Here is a 17953-nt window from a genome sequence, read left to right on the forward strand (position 1 = left end):
GATTGATTGAACACATGCTTACAGTCTTCCTGACATAGATGCTCACACAGATTGTGTTCTCCTGTATGTATGTGGCTGTGAACATGGGTTTTAGTTTGCGTGAGAAGCATCGAGAGGTGAGCGAGGCAGATTTTCCTCTGCCGCTGGCCGCCGTTGACACCGAGAGGGATAGACTCATCTTTGAGAAGGACGAAGAGGTACGTTTCTCTCACTTCCTCACTCATTCATTTACTCAGTTACAGCAGTAACCCCCGCTCTTTCATTCATCCTCCCTCTGTAGCTGAGGAAGATGCAGGAGGTGCTGGAGAGGATTCAGGAGCAGATGGAGCACAGCCAGAGAGGTGGCTGCTGATCATCTCCCATAATTCTCTGGGAGAGGAGACCAACAAGGAGCGCCCAGGAACACAGAGGAGGCTCTGTTTATGTAAAAAAAATAAAGGAAATCAGCCATATTGCATTCAGCCTTGTCTGATCGCTGCTCCACAGGACAACTTAAAGTGAGCGAGGATGGAATCATGGTTCTCAAAAGACACACGTTTCTGTGGAGCTACGCACAGAAAGGTTTTTTAAGTAAATGTAGCTTGCCCGGGTTTGTAAAGGAGCATCAAGCATGGCAACTGGCTACTCCAACTCTTGTCTAAAGGAAAAAAAACATTACACTCAAACTGCATATAAAAGACTTGTGCATGTTTGCTTACATACAACCAGGAGAAGCATGTTCCAACCTTAAGCAGTCACAGGCTCAGTGTTGTGTTCAAGAGCACTTCAGTAGGTCACACTGGCTCACAGCTGGATCGAGTTGCTCTGCTGCTACAATTAACTACTTTTAATCCTTTGGTTTTGTTGATGTGTTCCAGGACGTCTCCTTGATTAGTAACCTGCGTAGTGATGTAACACTGCCATCTAGGGGTCACTTAGTGATGTTGATGTTGGTTTTTAAACATTTAAACTACATTTTCATATTTCCTGTTTACACATTTTATGTTTTATTACTTGTGTGTCACTTTTTTTGTATTTTTAATCTCTAATTTTGCTGTTTCGTAAGGACAATAAAGTCAAAATATATCAATAAAAAAAGCTTTGTCTGTTAACATAAGAGCATTAAACACAGGAGCAAGATATGTTGTAAATGTAATAAGATTTATTAAGAATCTTTATTATTTCATCAGCATAATTCTTCATCATTAATATGTTTTATCCATTATCATCATTGTTATCTTAAACAGTGGACAGTTAGATCTAAAAGGCAGCCCAAAGTGTACAGGCGATATATAACTTAAAACTTTCTCCATAGGGAAAACATGTTTTTATATTCATATATAATATCAATGTAGCATGAGGTCCAAGATCCTGCCCACGTTATACAGTATTGTACATGGTCCCAAAAATAAACAGAAAAACAAAACCTTTAAACAAAGGGAACTAAACGGCAATCTACATGCAAAACAAAACCAAAAAGGAACAAGCATTTGAAAATTTGAAGATACATACTCATATGCCAAAACGTGCATACGATCACAAATTTACAAAACTTTCATACGTACATACAAATATTACAAAACTCAAATTGAATATTAGACATTATTGTGTTATCGAGAAAAGAGCAACAACTTTTTTTTGTTTTTTTAAACTTTTTCCACTCCATGTCTCAGTCCAACTCACAAAATGGAAAACTTAAAAACATTTAAAAACAAAAAAAAAAATCAATTAGGACAGTAAATCTCTTCCATTCGCTCAATGTGTTCGTGTTTTGCCAGAGTTGTCACAGTGTTCAGGAAAACTGAGTATAGGCACACACGATAGCACCCAAACAGGCTCATACCATAAATCACCTCTGTGTAAAAAAATAGCTTGTTTGCCACACACACACACACACACACACACACACACACACACACACACACACACACACACACACACACACACACACACACACACACACACACACACACACACACACACACACGGGTAAACTATAACCAAAAAACAGAGCCATGCTACAGGTACAGTAGGATTAACTATAGTACAGAATATAAAACATATTGAATACGGTCACATATACAGACGTAACATACAGAAACAGCAGAAGAGGCGAGGAGCAGATCCACGCCACATTGACTACATACACATACACTGAAGGGAGTTTTATGGTGCGACGTGTATAGGCTGGCAAGAAGGCGGTGAAGCCGTGAACGTTTTTGAGTATGTGCACATAAACACACATGAACATACACGCACACGCGCACACACACACACACACACACAAAAGATGCACACAAAGAAGAGTGGGCACAACACAACACATTTTCCATTTTGAAGTAAAAAAAACAAAACAGATTTACTGGACTGGAGCAGAGGATTTTAGCTTTGATATTGTCTGTTAAACATTACGTCGCTGCCAAATTATTCTTCACAAAACTCCAATAAAATGCAGACTGCTCTTAGGCCTGAACAGTACTTCTTCCTGTCTTTTTTAAATATTCTTTTGTGCTATATCCAAACTTTTGAAGACCGTTCAGTGAGAAAAACTTTTATTTCTCCTTGTTTGACAAAAAAAAAAAAGAAAATCTCAACTCTTGCTCCACTTTCTAGCTTTTCTGGAGCTTTCATCCATCTCACACTGATCTCATCAGTTGGAGTTTGTCACCTGACCAAAGTTCAATATTGTATGTAATATAATACAGTACGAAAACTTCAGTCAGGATCGTTTCTCGAGTTAAGATTTTGAATTGTCAAAACTACTGCTTTCGAGGTCAAGAGGCACTCGGCACGTCTCGTCATATTTTCCCCCAGATTTAAAAAAAGCCTCTGCAGGATATTTGTGTTGTGCCCCGAAGTGTTTGTGTGTGAGTAACATCGGTATGAGGTCTGGGATGAGGCAGCAGAGGGAGCTGTTGCATTAGAGTGAAGAGGGTGAAAAACCTGTTTCGCCCTGCAGTGCCTTCAGGGAACATCGCCGATGACGGCGACAGGAGGAAACCTGTCACTGAATGTTTTGAGAGCAGTAAAACGGGATTCCAACATCTCTCCTGTCTTTATATTAAATTCACTACACACATTTTAGGCATTTGTGATAAGTAGACAACCTTCTTATCCAGCATGACCACAAGAAAATCCAAAGTCCGTGCAATATCTTCTCCACAACGCCGGTAAAAACAGATGCTACTGTATGTTAAGCAAACCAAGCAATCATTGCCATAATTCTTCCCCTGTAATCGTGCCCCTCATTGCTGGAGTTGCTCCATGTTTGAAGGGACACTCTACTGTTTTGGAATCGCTCTCCAAAAAGAAAGCCAGAAGGGGGAAGTGAATAAATAACTCCGCTGTTGAATTGGGCACTTGTGACAGAAGCTGACAGCAGAAGAGAAATCACATATAAAGACTTCCAGGTTGTGTCTTTTTTCTTCTTTTTGTCTATTTTTACCTACTGAAGATTGGACCCTGTTTTATTATTGCACTGTTAGTTTTATCTGACTGTTGCCAAGTGCGATGGTGAGGAATCTTCATGTGGAAGGAAGATGGAGTAAACACACTTCATGGACCACGTTTCTATGCAAGGACTGGGAGCAAAAGTAAACAAGGGAAAAGAAACAAGAAGTAATATAAATGAGGAACTTTCCTACAGTGGTCCTAACAAAAAGAAAAGAACTGCATCAGTAAGTGAACTAGTTAGCTGACTATGTAATGTGGTCTACTTCACTCTTGATCAAAGCTCTGTGTAATTAATTCAGATCAGTAAGACCGCTGAGCTGCCTCCTTCTGCTCTCAAACACATCAGTGACATTATTCCACCAGAATGTCCCACATGACATCATTAATATAAAAATGGGCACATACTGTATCACCATGGCAACAGCCTAATGACACACAACTCTCTCTCTCTCTCTCTCACTCTCTCTCATGTGTTTTTTTTCCTCAATGAGTGAATGGATAGTTAAGGTAAATCCTTGATGCCTGAGTGTGAACTGAGCTTATTATGTTAGTGCTTCTGGTTGTAAAGGAAGGAAGGAGAGAAGAAGGCAAGGAAGGAAGGTAAAAACAGTTCCTGTCTTTGCAGCGCAGACAAATGTCACAGTCTTATTTTCACAAACAATGGCCTGACCCACTGACTCTGCTTTAATGTTATTGTTCACAAACTAACAGAGCTGTGACCGAAATATCTCTGGAGATATTCTTTAGAAGTTGTCCATAAAACATTGTTTTGTTGATTATTGATAGGAGTGTGAAAACTCATCCAGAAGTTCTGAATCTTTCTCTCCTTCCCTCCTTTTTTATTCTTTCAGGCCAGTTTGAGAGTGCTGACAGGGAAGGTTGGGACTGTAACCATGGTAACGGGGTTGAGGACGGCAGCCTGTCCAACCAGCTGTGGGTGGGGGGCCAGCACTGCCGTGGGTTTCCCTAGCGACGGGCTCCCCTGGCTCATCACGGCTGCGCTGTTCACCTGGGCACCATTAGTGTTAGCTTGAGGATTAGCCTGGACGTGCGGCAGGGTGTGATGGGTGAAGGTGTGAGTGATGTGGCCCACCATGGTGGGCTGGGAGACAGAGACGCCTTGGGGGTAAAGAGTCGAGAGGTGGGATGGCAGGGGGCCTCCCAGGTGAGCCACCGGGTGGACGGTGATGTGTCCGATGGACTGGGTGGCTATCTGCTGGTGAGTGGCGGTGGCTGCTGGAGCTGCTGCGATTGGCTGAGGGGTGGAGGAAGTGGGGCCAGGTGACGGGGCGATGTGTGTTAGGTGCTTGTGATTGGCTGGCATGCCGTGATTGACCGCTTGGATGACCGAGGGGTGGGAGACGGCGGCGTGAGCGATGACGGTGGGCTGGACCTGCAAAGCCTGGGGTTGGATGGGGTGAGGGGGCGGACCTGGAGCGGGGGCGATGGCTTGAGGGAGAGGGGGAGCAGAGGGCGAGGCCGTGGTCAGGACTCCGGAGAGAGGCAGTGTGGAGTGCTGGATTGACAGGTGAGGGGTGAGGAGCGGCTGGGCTTGTAAAATGGGAGGTGTTGGTTTGGGGAGGGACGTGGGAGCAGGAATGGGAGCAGGGACGTCATCGTCAATGTCCTGCTCAAAGTTGTCTTCTCCTTCTGTAGACCAGACAGGAAACTGTTAGTCATCATGAGACAATCCAAGAAATAATGCTATGTGTGTACTCTGGGTGTGTACATGAAAGTTCACTGAGAGACTGAAATTAAAACTAAATGTAACCACTACTACTAAAAAGCTTTATCTGCTGTTGCACTTCTTGTAATTAGTTCTGTATGAGAGTATCAGGTATGCAGGTAATATATAATGTATGTGAGCTGTTGCATCTCATTGTACATGTACCTGAGGCGGTGGACGTGGAGGCCTGGTCGTCCTCTGGCTGGATGGTTTGTCGGAGGACTCTGTCGATCTCAATGACGTCCATACACTGGCTGAGTTCGTTCTTCAGCTCGGCCAGCCGCTGCTGCGTAGCGATCTTCTCTCTGGCCAAACGCTCCATCTCGTGCTCGTACTCCTTCTCCTTCCTCTTCAGAGTCTTTTATGGGAGACACAGACAGCAGAGTAGATGAGTATCGCTAGTAGATGTAAAAAACACTGTAAAACACTTCTAATAGACAATCATTGTTGAGATTAAGATCCTTAATAGTACGTAGTTGACACGTACTGTGAATTGTATTCAGCTGAGGCTGCAGTCTCTATGAATAAATAAAAACAATGGTTCAAATTATCATGGAAATTCTGCACATTGATTTCCACGGCATTATTTCCTTCAGTCATTCCACACTCAACCTTCACAAAAAATACTGTCCTCGCCTACTTCATTAGTTCTGATTTGTTGTTTTTTCCACTCTGTGTTAAGCTGCTTTTAAAAAAGGTCAAAACTTCCTGCACAAGTTTTCAATAGACGCCTTTAAGGAAGTACAGGGATTATGCCCCCTGAAATACTAGCATTGTGTTAATATGAAACAGATGGAGGAAGTGTTGAGTTTGCTTTAATAGTTAACAGCAGATTAACAAAGCAAACAGCAGAGGATCACAAAACAGGGAAACTAAATATACATTTAGTAGAATATAGAAAAAAAGGCCATGTTCTATCTGCCGCCCTCTTTTTGCGAATATACTATTTGTAGATTACTTTTAAATATCTACAGTTCAAAGAACTGGCATTACAACAGGAAAAGGAGCTCACACCAACTTTCTCTCTCTGTGCAGTCTTGGCCACTCCCACATTTCCCCCATCTTGCACAATACTGAAACACAATGTTCTCCGTGCTATACCAGTTTCAAACACCAGCAGGAAGGCAAGCATGCAAATTCAAGCATGTTCACACTGCGTTCGTTGGCGTCATCTATTTCAGCTCCTCCCATTTCCTGGTTATCATGCTTGTTTTTCGAGAGAATGGGGGTCAGAGTGGAGGTGAACGTTCAGCTGACACTCAAGTTCCTCATCACACCCACGACTCTGATATCAATGGATAACTGCAGCCTTAACATTAGTCAGATAATGACTGAATGAAAGTATTAATTCTCAGCGCAGCACGGTCACGCGCCGAGTGTGAGTTATAAATGAAACGAGGAAGAAAAAAACTGAGCTGGAGACACAAAAAGAAAGAAAGCTTTACAAGAAAGATTTCGAAAGACGGCACAGCTTTTCCAGCCCCTCCATGCCGTCTCTGTGACCCAGTTTCTGAGTGGGTCAGCTGACGCATGAACACCAAATAGTACGACCGGCTAAGGACATTAACGAAGATTACTAGGGAGGAATGAGGGGGAGGGGGGAAGGAGGGAGAGGGGAGGGAGGTACAGTGGGGAAAAAGGGTGGTTAAAGGAGGGCAGAGGATAAAGAGGTGGAAAGGACGAGGCTTAGGCATTCGGTTGGTTAACAGAAACCAGTCATATACTCTTTAAGTTTCAGCTGCGTGTAACTGGTTGAATTAAATATCCAGTACTTGTGGAACAGTCAACAAAAATTTGGAGAGAAAAAAAGACGTGCCAGAAATGTTTTCTGTCCAAAAAAGGGAACATAAGGAGGGAACCACATGAGAGAGGACAGAAAATAAGCACATGGGGACACATGATCCTACTACAGGACACCCACTTCAGTGAGCAAAGCTGTTTACTCTCTGCAGACATGTGATGGCCTTGCACGCTTGCCCACTTTCCTCGCCGCTCCCGTCCTGATTCACAGCACTCTTTGCTCTAACAGCTACCAGCCCAGACCTGGTGAACTTTGCCACCTTACAGCAGCTCAACATTTCTCATCTAACACCCTCCCCTGTGTGTGCTTCCACACATGCAGCCTTTTCCCATGATTGCAAGGGCAGTTTTGAAAGGTTGTGAGCGAAGAAGGGGTGGTTTTGGAAATGATGGCGAATCAGCCCCAGCAATTTGACAGCTCAACACCCTGAAACATTTCAAAAAATTATGTCTTAATGGTCCTAATTATTTGAGGACAGAGTTAAACGATAATGGCAGTCGTTGTTTAAATGGCAAGTAGAAAAGTTATTCCAGCTGATTCATGTCTGACTATAACATCTACTGTCTGTCTGCTTCACATTCACTGAATATACTGAATATATAATTCTTCAAGACAAAGCAAACTGTCACACAGTCACACAGTCAACAGATATTCTTTGAAACACAAACATTATCTAGCTCAGGCTGGTCACAGAGGAGCTACAACTGCTTAAATATGTGCGCATGTGCATCCATAAACATCATTTCAAGGTCTTCCCATGCAAACCCAGACACCATTAGGCCTGCAGCAAATCACCAAGGAAACAGCTGTCACCCGTAGCAGTTTCCTTGGCAACCTCATCCGTGAGGATTTGGCTGCTTGAGCAGCAGTTTGTAAAAAAAAAAAAAAAAACATAAGGAGCAATCTTATTGGGTGAAGCATCGGGGTAATTACACGTAAGGAGTAATGTGACTGGACGTTTGCCAGTCGTGTGCTTCAGACCCCACCCCACCCTCTACACTTCCATCCCACACTCCCTCTACTTCTACTCTACCACCCATCGCTCCCTCGACACCCTCCCCCCCTTCTCAGCTTCATCTATGCTTCCTTTATCTCTCCTCTTTCAACACGTCCTCTCTTCATAAAAAAGGTAACAATGACTCATGTGTGATGATACTTTGACCCGACAGGTGTCTTTGCCTTAACCACGTATGCTTCTGTGTGGACATGGGATCCATAAAAGGTTCATATGAGGACATGGGATTTCCATAGCCCTTGACAAACCAATATAAGCAGAATCTGATCAGTTTAGGCTTTATATCACACACACAAACACACACACACACTCCCATGCAGACAAACATGAAGGAACGGACCGACTACAGTGCCCAGGCCACCTGCCGCCCGTTGCTATGGTTACCAAGTGTGAACGTAAGAGGGAAGAAAAGATTGAGACAGACAGAGGTTAAGATTGTTGCAAGTCTGCACCAATTCCACTGTTATAACCATGGCGACACTGCTGCATTGCTCCGTTAGTGCGCCCAGCACGGACACCGTCTCTGCAATCTAGCGGTGCAGAGCAGATCGGAGGGGGTGAGCTGCGGTGACGTCATCGGGCTTGCTCTAGCCATGTGCTCAGATTTCACATGGCTCGGGGAGAGGGAGACAGAGTGAGGTTCACAGATTTGCATGGAGGAGAGGTACCCAAAGAGGAGGTGGGGGAAAAAAGAAGGGGCGAGTCTGTCGTCTACAAGAAAAACCTACTAATTATTTTATAGATCAGAGGAGAAGGTGCCAAACTAGGAACATTGAGTAGCTGTTGGAAATTTAATACAGGCTTTGATTTCTAAGGTTTGGGAATTGTGCAGCTGTATTAGACTACCTTGGTAAATGGGAAATATATTAAATATTATTGTTCTGTAGAATCGTGTTATTTTAACACACAAAAACGGGTATCTTAGTTTAGGTTTTACACGTCTGACATTTTGTGATGCATAGGAGTGAAGTAATTAATTGGGCTTAACATTAGTTTTTATCATTTTATGTGTGATTTTCCATACATTACTCATATTGTGATATGGAAAAATATTCCTACTCATAATGTGATTGTTACTTCCCTATTAATCAGTGTCTGCAGTCTGCATAACAGTGTGGGCTGCAGGAAAATATTAAGTATCTACTGGTATTGTGTGACAACTAGGGCTGCAGCTGATGACTATTTGTACAATCACTTATTCCACTGATTATGTTTTTTAATAATCGGTACATTTTTAGTCTATAAAAAAAAAAAAATCTAAAAAATATTGAATTTACAATCATATAAACAATGTTTCAGCCCTAGTAGCTACTACCATTACATACACTGCTATTTGTAACTGTTTCTTACATTGCACAGTATAGATTTCCTCACCAGCAGCTTGGCTCTGCCTCATATCAAAACCATCACCATCTCCTGTCAAAGACTGCCACAAATCTCCCTGTGGTACGTTCCCTGAAGGCTGGCCCAAGATCTTGCAACCAGTTTTGTTTTGAACAGGTTCTTCCATCCCATGGCCTAATTTAGCTCCTTCCACTAAGTCCCTGTTGCATATTCCATTGAACTCAGTATCATAAATATTCTACTCCACAAAAAATGAACCACTGAATCTAGCTGCAGGCCGCCACAGTGTAGGAATCCTCTCTCGTCTACTTTTGTAGACTGAAAACTCACCTCTTCAGGCTATTCGGTTCCTCCCCCCCCACCACCACCTTCAGCAATGCAATGTTAGTTCACTACACAACTACAATATGCTACAAATCTCTTCTCACAAAAAATGTAAGTCCTTCATCATTTCCAGTTATTTAGCTCTCCGGACAACCAGTGCTTTTTCTCTTTAATACTGAATGACACTACATGACAACAGAATGGAGTTACACAACATTTCTACTGGATAAGAATCTAACTGAAACACTTCAAACGCAAACTAATGTTCTAAAAACAAAAAGTAAACTGAGTGTGTTATAAAGAAATAGCCAATGCAATGTATTATAGACTCAGGAAAACATTGGATTTATTCACCACCTTCTTACGGGCTGATTCACCAGTATTTGGCAGATGCCATATCACAGTCACAAGAGACTAACCAACACAAAACGGCTTAATGGCTAACAAAACAGGCATTGTGTATCAATTACACAGGACCAAAGTCTGTGCTGTTCCCAGAGTCAAACCAATCAATTAAAAACTAGAGAAAGCTGAAAACAATACGATGAAAAACAAGACCCAAAATATTGTCAGACCACACCAATATGTAAAGGCTTACAGTCCCACTGTGCTGGGAAAGCTAGGAAAATATGTTCAAACTCTACCTGTATGTAACGCAAAGCGCTGCGGAGAACGCTGAGGTTGGAGGTTTTCTTCTCATCAACATTTGGAACGTTCTTCTTCAGCGTCTCAAAACACTCTTTGAGGTGCGCTCGCCTGAAGGGCCAAGAGTCAGAAACGAGAAAGAGTCACACTTTTGATATGGCTGTCATTAGCGTAGAGTCTTCATGTAGAATATTCATCATTTATAAGTAAGTCGATCATTTGCTTGAGAGGTTAACCAAGCTGTTGTCATTTAAAGAGACTTTATAACTCCAATTTTCATGCTTGAGAAGGATGTCATGGTTTTGTATATGTTGAGGAAATGACCTTTGGACGGTTGAACCTCTTTCATAACACATAGAAACTAAGAAAACAGGGCTGTTTCCTTAATTCCTGATGAGTTAACACCAACAACAACAAGACGTTCAGCTTATTATGACTCACCTGTTCTTCTCCAGTTTATTATGCACCTCTCTGGTCCCCGCTCTGGAAACACAAAACACACGATCAGATACGATCAGATACAACCATAAACCAATCTACACTCTTATCTATCAGCCTTAACAAAAACACACACAAACTGACCCTCCTGGTCTCCTCTTCCCTTCCATCCCCTTAATGTCCTCAATCGTCACTCCATTAGGCCGCGGCTGAGATGTGGGCGGAGCTTGATGGGGAACCAGTGCATGTTGAGAGCCAGAGCCGTTAGTGCTGATGGAGGTTGAGTACTGAATCTGAACCTGAGGCTGTAATTGGATGGGCTTTGCATCAACCAACTGCTCATTAGTCTCTACCTTTATCTGGGCGGCGCACAACAGGTGAGGAGAGGCCGGCTGCGGCTGCGGCTGCAGCTGTGGCTGCGGCTTCTGTTCCAGCTGCGGCTTCAGTTCCGGCTGCGGCTTCTGTTCCGGCTGCGGCTGCTGCTGGTATTGCTGCTGTGGTGGGGAGGAAGCGTTTTTGGCTGGCGGGGAGCTCTTGAGCGACGTCGCCGCCACAGCAATCTGTGTTGTAAGCGGAAGGGGCGGAACAGAGGGTGTCGCTGTGACAACTGGGACCATTGGTATGACAGCGATGGGGACTTGAGGAGGTTGGAGAGAGGGTGGCGGAGGGGCGGGAGGGTGAAGCGGCTGTTGGCGGTGAGTGTCATCGCTCCAAGTGATGTGGTTGGCTCTGACTGGCTGAGACAACGAGGTCACGAGTTCCACGCGTCTTGACTCTGCCTCCCGGCTGATGAGCTCCTTCTCTTTGCGCTGCTCTTCCTCTGTAGGAGGCGAGAAAAGAAGAAGAAGCACAAACCAAAAAAGTTAGAAGAACTGGACGTAAGGGGAGACAAACAGGGGAGTCAACTGTATATTGAACAGAACAGTGGTCAACCTGCCCTCTGTGACTATTTCCAGTGGTTAAATCTGCCTTTCATGCCCTAATATACAGTATGATACAATACACACACACACACACACACACACACATTACTTGTAATTTATCAACCAACATCTAACAAATTATGCAACTTCTCTTCAGGTAATTTTAGCAGTTTCATTACTGCGCTTACAGCTCACTTACAGCACCACACAAACACAACATAAGTGGTGAACATCATAACACTATGTGCACATCCCACACACACACACACACACACACACACACACACACACACACACAAAGAATGATGTCATTTGGGGAGTCAGATGTGGGGTGGGGGAAACAATCGCAGAAATTGTGTCTGCATCCGTTTCCTGACGGGGAGAACACCCCTCCGTCTGCCCTGTGATTGGACCGTTCCTGCACTGAGCATGCTTCAACCCCCCGGGCCACATCAGGGCCGTCTGACCGACAGCAGTGGACCACTGTCAAGGGGCCACTCTGCGAACCAGAGCTGGCATCAAGACAACATTTAAATGAAGCATCATTGTATCGTAAAAAGCACAAATTGCATTAATTTTTTTTAAATCACATGGTAGGATGGGAATGTTCTCACGCTGTGCTTATGTTGAGTATGCAGAGGCACACACGCACACACTTAATGATATGAGTGAGTAGTTACTGCACACCGTAGCAGGCAGACTCAAAGCAATGTGGAAAGCCCTCGGTTACCATGGAAACAGCAACATTAGAAACAGAAGATCCCAGGGATTCCTCAAACCTGCACAACGCCAACACGCAGCCCAGCCATCACCATTATAAAACAAAACAAAAAACACCCAACACCAACACGCCTTTTATTTCTTCTCCACACGACACTGCGAACCCCTGATGACGCAACTTCCTTTCACCCGGGGCAATAGTTCACCTCACAGAAGGGCCTGCCCAGTTGAGACGCCGTCATCGTGAGGATTTATAGTCACAACTCATCAACAATCAAATGCAGACATTATTAATAGTCCTATATCTGATACGTGAGCATTACACTTGACTTTAAGTATCACGGGATGAGATCTTATAGTATCTACAACTCAAATGATTAGTAAATTGCCAATTTTGATAATCGACCAATTGTTTCAGTAAATTTTTCAATAAAAATGTTATTCTGTGGTTTCAGAGTCTCCAGAGTGAGGATTTGTTTCTTTTTTTTATAGCCAACTGAATATTTCTGGGCTCTGGGTTGCTCAATCTGATAAGTAATGGACATATTTTACTATCTTCCGACATTTTACAGGGAAAAAACTACTCATCAATTCATTGGGCAAATAATTATTAGTTGCAGCTGCAGTAGTATTGTGCCTGACATTTATTTTAACCCGTTTCTAAAACAGAAACTAAAATAGTTATAAAGGTTTCTGCTTTGTTTGGTCTCCAGTAATGAATAATAGAAGAACACATTGATTGATTGCTATATATCAGTTAGATTTTACACACATTTGCCCCAATATTAGAAAATGTCCTTTATTTATTATCAACCATAGACTTAAAGATGCACTGGTGTCATTTAGGAACAGATGCAAAGCTGGACACCTTGTTCAATAACTGCTTCTTCATGGTTTGCAGATATGAGACACAAATGAGAGGGTAAATCCTACAAAGAGGCCAAACAGCATTCATAAAACAACCGTAGGACATGCAGACGTTGTTCTGCAGAGAGTATGCTGACATGCACCAAATTGTTTTTCTAGAATTTCTAGTGCAAACACACACACACACACACACACACACACACACACACACACACACAATGCTCCAGATCATCAAATGCACGCAAACGTAAATTACATAACTCCTGCACTGAGAGGTTGGGTTGGGTTGGGGGTGAGCAGGGAGCTGCCCTACTTACCCCCCCTTCTCTCTTTCTGACCCGCCACTGTCAGTAGACTGAATGGGAAGGGCGGGGACGGCGAGCGTGTGTGTGTGTGTGTGTCAAGAGGAGGAGGAGGTGGGGGGGGAGGCAGTGTGCACGTGGTCCTTGTGGGCGGATCCTAGCACGCGGTAGGGTAAGTATGCGCGGGGGGGAAAGGAGGGGGGTTGATTTGTTTGACACGTCATCAGAGATGAGAAACACAAAAAGCACCCCCCACACACACACACACACTCCTTTTACCAAGTCACTGATCATTGTGCCGATTGGCAACTCATCGATTTCCAATAAAATAGCAGAAACACAAGCAAAAGAGAGCATATTCTCGCGCGCGCATACATACAAATGGGACGGTGGGTTGAGCGCGTGAGGGCCCGCCCCAGTGTGTGTCATAAGATAGCTGAGCAATGTCAGGGTATTATGTAAAGAGCAGCCTCTGCTCGCCACCGCCCTGCCGGTGCTCGACGGACACACACACATTAAAAACTGGGGCAAATCGATTATGAGGGGGCTCTTTTTTTTTAAATCAGATACATACGATACTTAAACTGAAAATAAAACTCTTTAATGACGTGTTTTTAATCGACCCCCCCCAGCTATATGTGAGCTTTCAGGTGTGTGTGTACTGCAGTGGAAGTGCACACACTGCAGCTGGTCGCTTCATAACAAAGATACAAACACATTAAACGGACCTCGGTTACTGACAGGAACTCCTCACACACACACACACACACACACACACACACACACACACACACACGCCCGCGCACTGTGAGTCACTTCAGTGTCTAAACTGTCACACACACACACACACACACACACACACACACATAGACACACCGAGAGCGCGCAAAGTAGTTCGCAAAACAACTTTGACCGTTTCCGCATTAAGGTGAAAGACAAACGTGTGCAATAATGAACAGCTCGGAGGATACAGAGGGTTTACAGCCTCTCTCTCTCTCTTTTTTTTTTTTACCGGCATGAAAAAAAAAAAAAAACAGACTCCAAACGCTTCCGTTCATCACAGGCGGGTCGGTTGAAAGACACAAGCCCTGCCGTTAATAGTAACGAGATACCCCGCAACCAACCAACCAACCACCTCCTCCCTTAAAGAAAAAGGGCAGTTTAGGTTGTAGTGCACTCTGTTACGATGCACCAGTCTGCTGCTCAACTTACCACGTGTGATCTGTTGTTGCTGGGCTTGCCATTCCAGATATCTGGCCGCCTCCAAAAGTGTATCGATGCTCATTGCGCGTAAAAAACCCTCACGGCAGGCGACCCGGTGGCCCGGGACGGAAGGAAGGGGGGAGAAAAAAGACCGAGAGGGGGGTAGGTAGTGTCCCGGTAGGAAGCGCCGTGTGCACAGTTCACACCCGCACACCCGAGCTCTTTCGTCCCGCTGGGTTTCTCCCGAAAGGCAGACGGGCGATTTTGAATCCGACCAAACGGAAAGTAGATCCTCGCATACGTAAAAAAAAAAAAAATTAGGATTGCAACAAGATGGCGATGCGAGCACGGGAATACACACAACAAGGCGAGTCGTGTTCTCGTTAAGACCCGCCCCTCCCGGATTCCTGCCCCGCCCTGTTACTATGGCGTCCGGCAAAACCCGGCGACCGCACCACTCCTTCCTCCTCCGCGCCGCTCGCCATGGCAACCGATACCCCTTTCACACTAAACGCGACATTTACATTAAAAATTATTATAGCATCTGGTTTATTTAAAAAATAAAAACAAAAAAAACACTCCCGCAGCACGACAGGCTCACTCTGTACCCGCGTACCTCTGCGTGACTCGAGCCAGGCACGGTCCCCGCAGATGTCGCCGGTCCGCCATGTTTTCGTCCCGACCGTTGGCCCGCAGAGCATGAAGAACAATCAGGCGCCAGCGAACCAATCAGCGCTCAGAACAACAAGGCATGGTGCTGGTCCACATGGGCACCCGCCCGGCCCGAGCGCGGCTCATTTGCATGACGAGAGCGTGACTGGCCACCCTGCTGTCTCGGGATCAGAGCTGTCAATCAAAACACGGCGAGGGGGCGGGGCTTACTCGTGTGTGTGTGTGGGTGAATAATGCTGAGGGGAAGCAGCTGAGCAAAATGTCCTTATTAATATTATCTGTTCAGTGGGTTTTGGTGTTTGAGGCTCAAATGAACTACATTTTTACAGGTATTGCATGATTACAATTAGCATGACGTGTGGGGTAATTAAAATGTTAAAAAACATTTTTGTTAAATTGTGTACATTAATCTAAAGTAATGTGTTTTAGAAGCGTATATTGTCATTCATATTTAGATGAACAACTATTAAAGGCTACTGTAATTTACAAAACATAGATATTTTTGTTTTACTAAAATGTCGTTGCCACTTTATGGGAAAAAAAACCCAACAATATGCAGATAAATAGTCACATTTTCAAACCATTAAGTCTCATTAATTTAATAACTTAAAAAAAATGAATGTTGGTATGTATTGTTCATGACGTGTTTTCATTATTGTTTGACCAAAAACATGTACAAAAAGTTCAAGTGTGTTATCTATGATTATACCATTATACTCACTATTGTATTTAACTTCCCTTCATGCGAGTTTCCACACACCCACCGTTTTTTTTCTCACATTGAAAAAAGGATTTTCTCTTTCTCTGTAATCACATTATTTCCACATTTTATGGTGCAATTACATGCTGCTTCTTATGTTGGATATTGTGTATTGTATGTCGGCTGTCACTAATGTGTTATTATGATATGCAATATGCCATGTAACAGCAGTGGGGGGGTTTATGCAATATATCTTCCCTGAAGGGAAAAATAAATCTTGATTTAGTGTTATGATTAATGGTTTATGTTACAGTGGTTGTTTATCTATGTAGTGTATACAGAGGCATGTATGTAGTGTATGTGTGGTTGCATGGTAACAGTCTTCCATTGGGCACCACTCAGTTGTATATATCCTCTACCACATCACAGGGTCTGACCGTCTCAGCCAATCAAAACAGCAGCTCAGGAGTACATAAGAGCTGCCGTCGGCACGCCATGCGTCCTGGCTGCACATACAAACCTACTAACACCATCAATATCTGAAAACAACGGAAATTCAAGATGATAAGAAACAAATGCAAGTGACAAAGTGTGTGTCTGCATGTGGGGTTGGGGGTCATTTTGCAACAGGCTGAGACACCATAAGAGTATGATGATGTATGGCAGAATATGAATCAGGCAGAAAAAGGGGGAGGAGGGAGAGAACAGGGAGGAGAGAGCTGCTGCACATGGTAAGCACATGAGCTGCGTGAAAAAAAGTAGTGATGTACAGTATGAATATACACAGGAAAAAGGGGAGGCGGAGGAGGGGGTGGCTTGGAGAGACATGGAGGGTGGGAGGGATGAGAGGCAGGGACAGGCTGACCCAGTTAGAAGTGCTGCATCACTAGTGGATCTACAGAGCAGAGACAAAGAGGTAGCAACGCAAAACAGGAGACCTTAACCAGAGAAAGTGGGGGGGGATTTGAAGAATCTTTCAAACTAAGAACTTGTGGAGTTTTTGCTTGTGTTGTATTTTTGAGAAGATCAAACATTACAATCAAACATTATTTCCATAACCAAACCTAATTATATCAATAACCATAACCCAAACCTTAAATTTAAATGATCTCTCCAAAGAATCCAAAGTTTAACTTAAATGCTTTAAATTAATGGTGGCATAGATCATCACAACTGGCCTATTTCTGTGGTCAATTTCCCTGTGTGTAAAGTTAAAAATGTAAATGTCTTGGATATTTACACATTATTAGATCTTAGACGTCATCACTGTAAACTTGTCTTAAATTTCTCTTTATTATTAGTATAGTATTTATATACTCTCTTTATTGTTTTACTTTTCCTATTTATCTGTACATATTTCTATCCTTGTGCTGCTGCTGTAACAACCAAATTTCCCCTCTAAGATCAATAAAGGCTTATCTTATATTATCTTAATTCAGGTGTTGAGATCTGAACCTTAAAACACTTATTCTTACACATTCCAATTATAACCCAGTCTGAGGCTAGGAAAACATGACTGAGTAAAACAAAAATGTCAACTTTTTCTCAAAGTTTTTATTTTCTTACTTTAATTGACAAAATAAATACAGAAATAAATTAAATGCCTCTGCTGCCTCCCCTAAGACACAAGATGTTGAAAGTTTATTATCTTTTCCATAACATCCATGTGACCACTGTTCACTTGTGCAGTGTAGGGAAGCAGCAGTTTCTTTCCATATAGGGACATTGAACCTCTCCATGCATGTTACCACTAGAGGGCGCCACATCCTGCAACATAAGCTGCTCCAAACCTCCCAACCGTCCTCCTCAGGCTTTGTGGGGATTAGAACGCTGGTCACATA

At 43.5% G+C, this 17953-nt stretch overlaps 2 protein-coding genes across 4 annotated transcripts in view; one reads left to right on the top strand and one right to left on the bottom strand.

Moving 5' to 3' along the window:
- Positions 1-1060, top strand: part of LOC127364732 (septin-5-like) — a 7803-nt gene extending 6743 nt beyond the window's left edge. For both annotated transcript variants that reach the window (XM_051402555.1, XM_051402556.1), the window contains 2 exons: positions 95-197; positions 281-1060. In XM_051402555.1, the coding sequence (XP_051258515.1) occupies positions 95-197; positions 281-352 (175 nt within the window). In that variant the 3' untranslated portion in view covers positions 353-1060. The remainder of the gene's footprint in view (positions 1-94; positions 198-280) is intronic.
- A 61-nt stretch (positions 1061-1121) lies between these two features.
- On the bottom strand, positions 1122-15141 carry mntb (MAX network transcriptional repressor b). 2 transcript variants are annotated; one of them, XM_051402553.1, is made up of 6 exons: positions 14750-15141; positions 10870-11545; positions 10728-10770; positions 10287-10406; positions 5324-5516; positions 1122-5082 (listed from the first exon to the last, which is right to left on the bottom strand). In XM_051402553.1, exons 1-6 carry the CDS (start codon positions 14820-14822, stop codon positions 4280-4282), a joined length of 1908 nt encoding a protein of 635 aa, XP_051258513.1. In that variant the 5' UTR covers positions 14823-15141; the 3' UTR covers positions 1122-4279. The 2 variants fall into 2 exon arrangements, with proteins under 2 accessions (XP_051258513.1, XP_051258514.1); XM_051402554.1 differs by having other exon boundaries at positions 10287-10398; positions 10729-10770; positions 14750-15137.
- Positions 15142-17953: the final 2812 nt, after the last annotated feature.

Source organism: Dicentrarchus labrax, unplaced genomic scaffold, assembly GCF_905237075.1.
Source record: "Dicentrarchus labrax unplaced genomic scaffold, dlabrax2021, whole genome shotgun sequence".
In the NCBI taxonomy this organism is placed as follows: Eukaryota; Metazoa; Chordata; class Actinopteri; family Moronidae; genus Dicentrarchus; species Dicentrarchus labrax.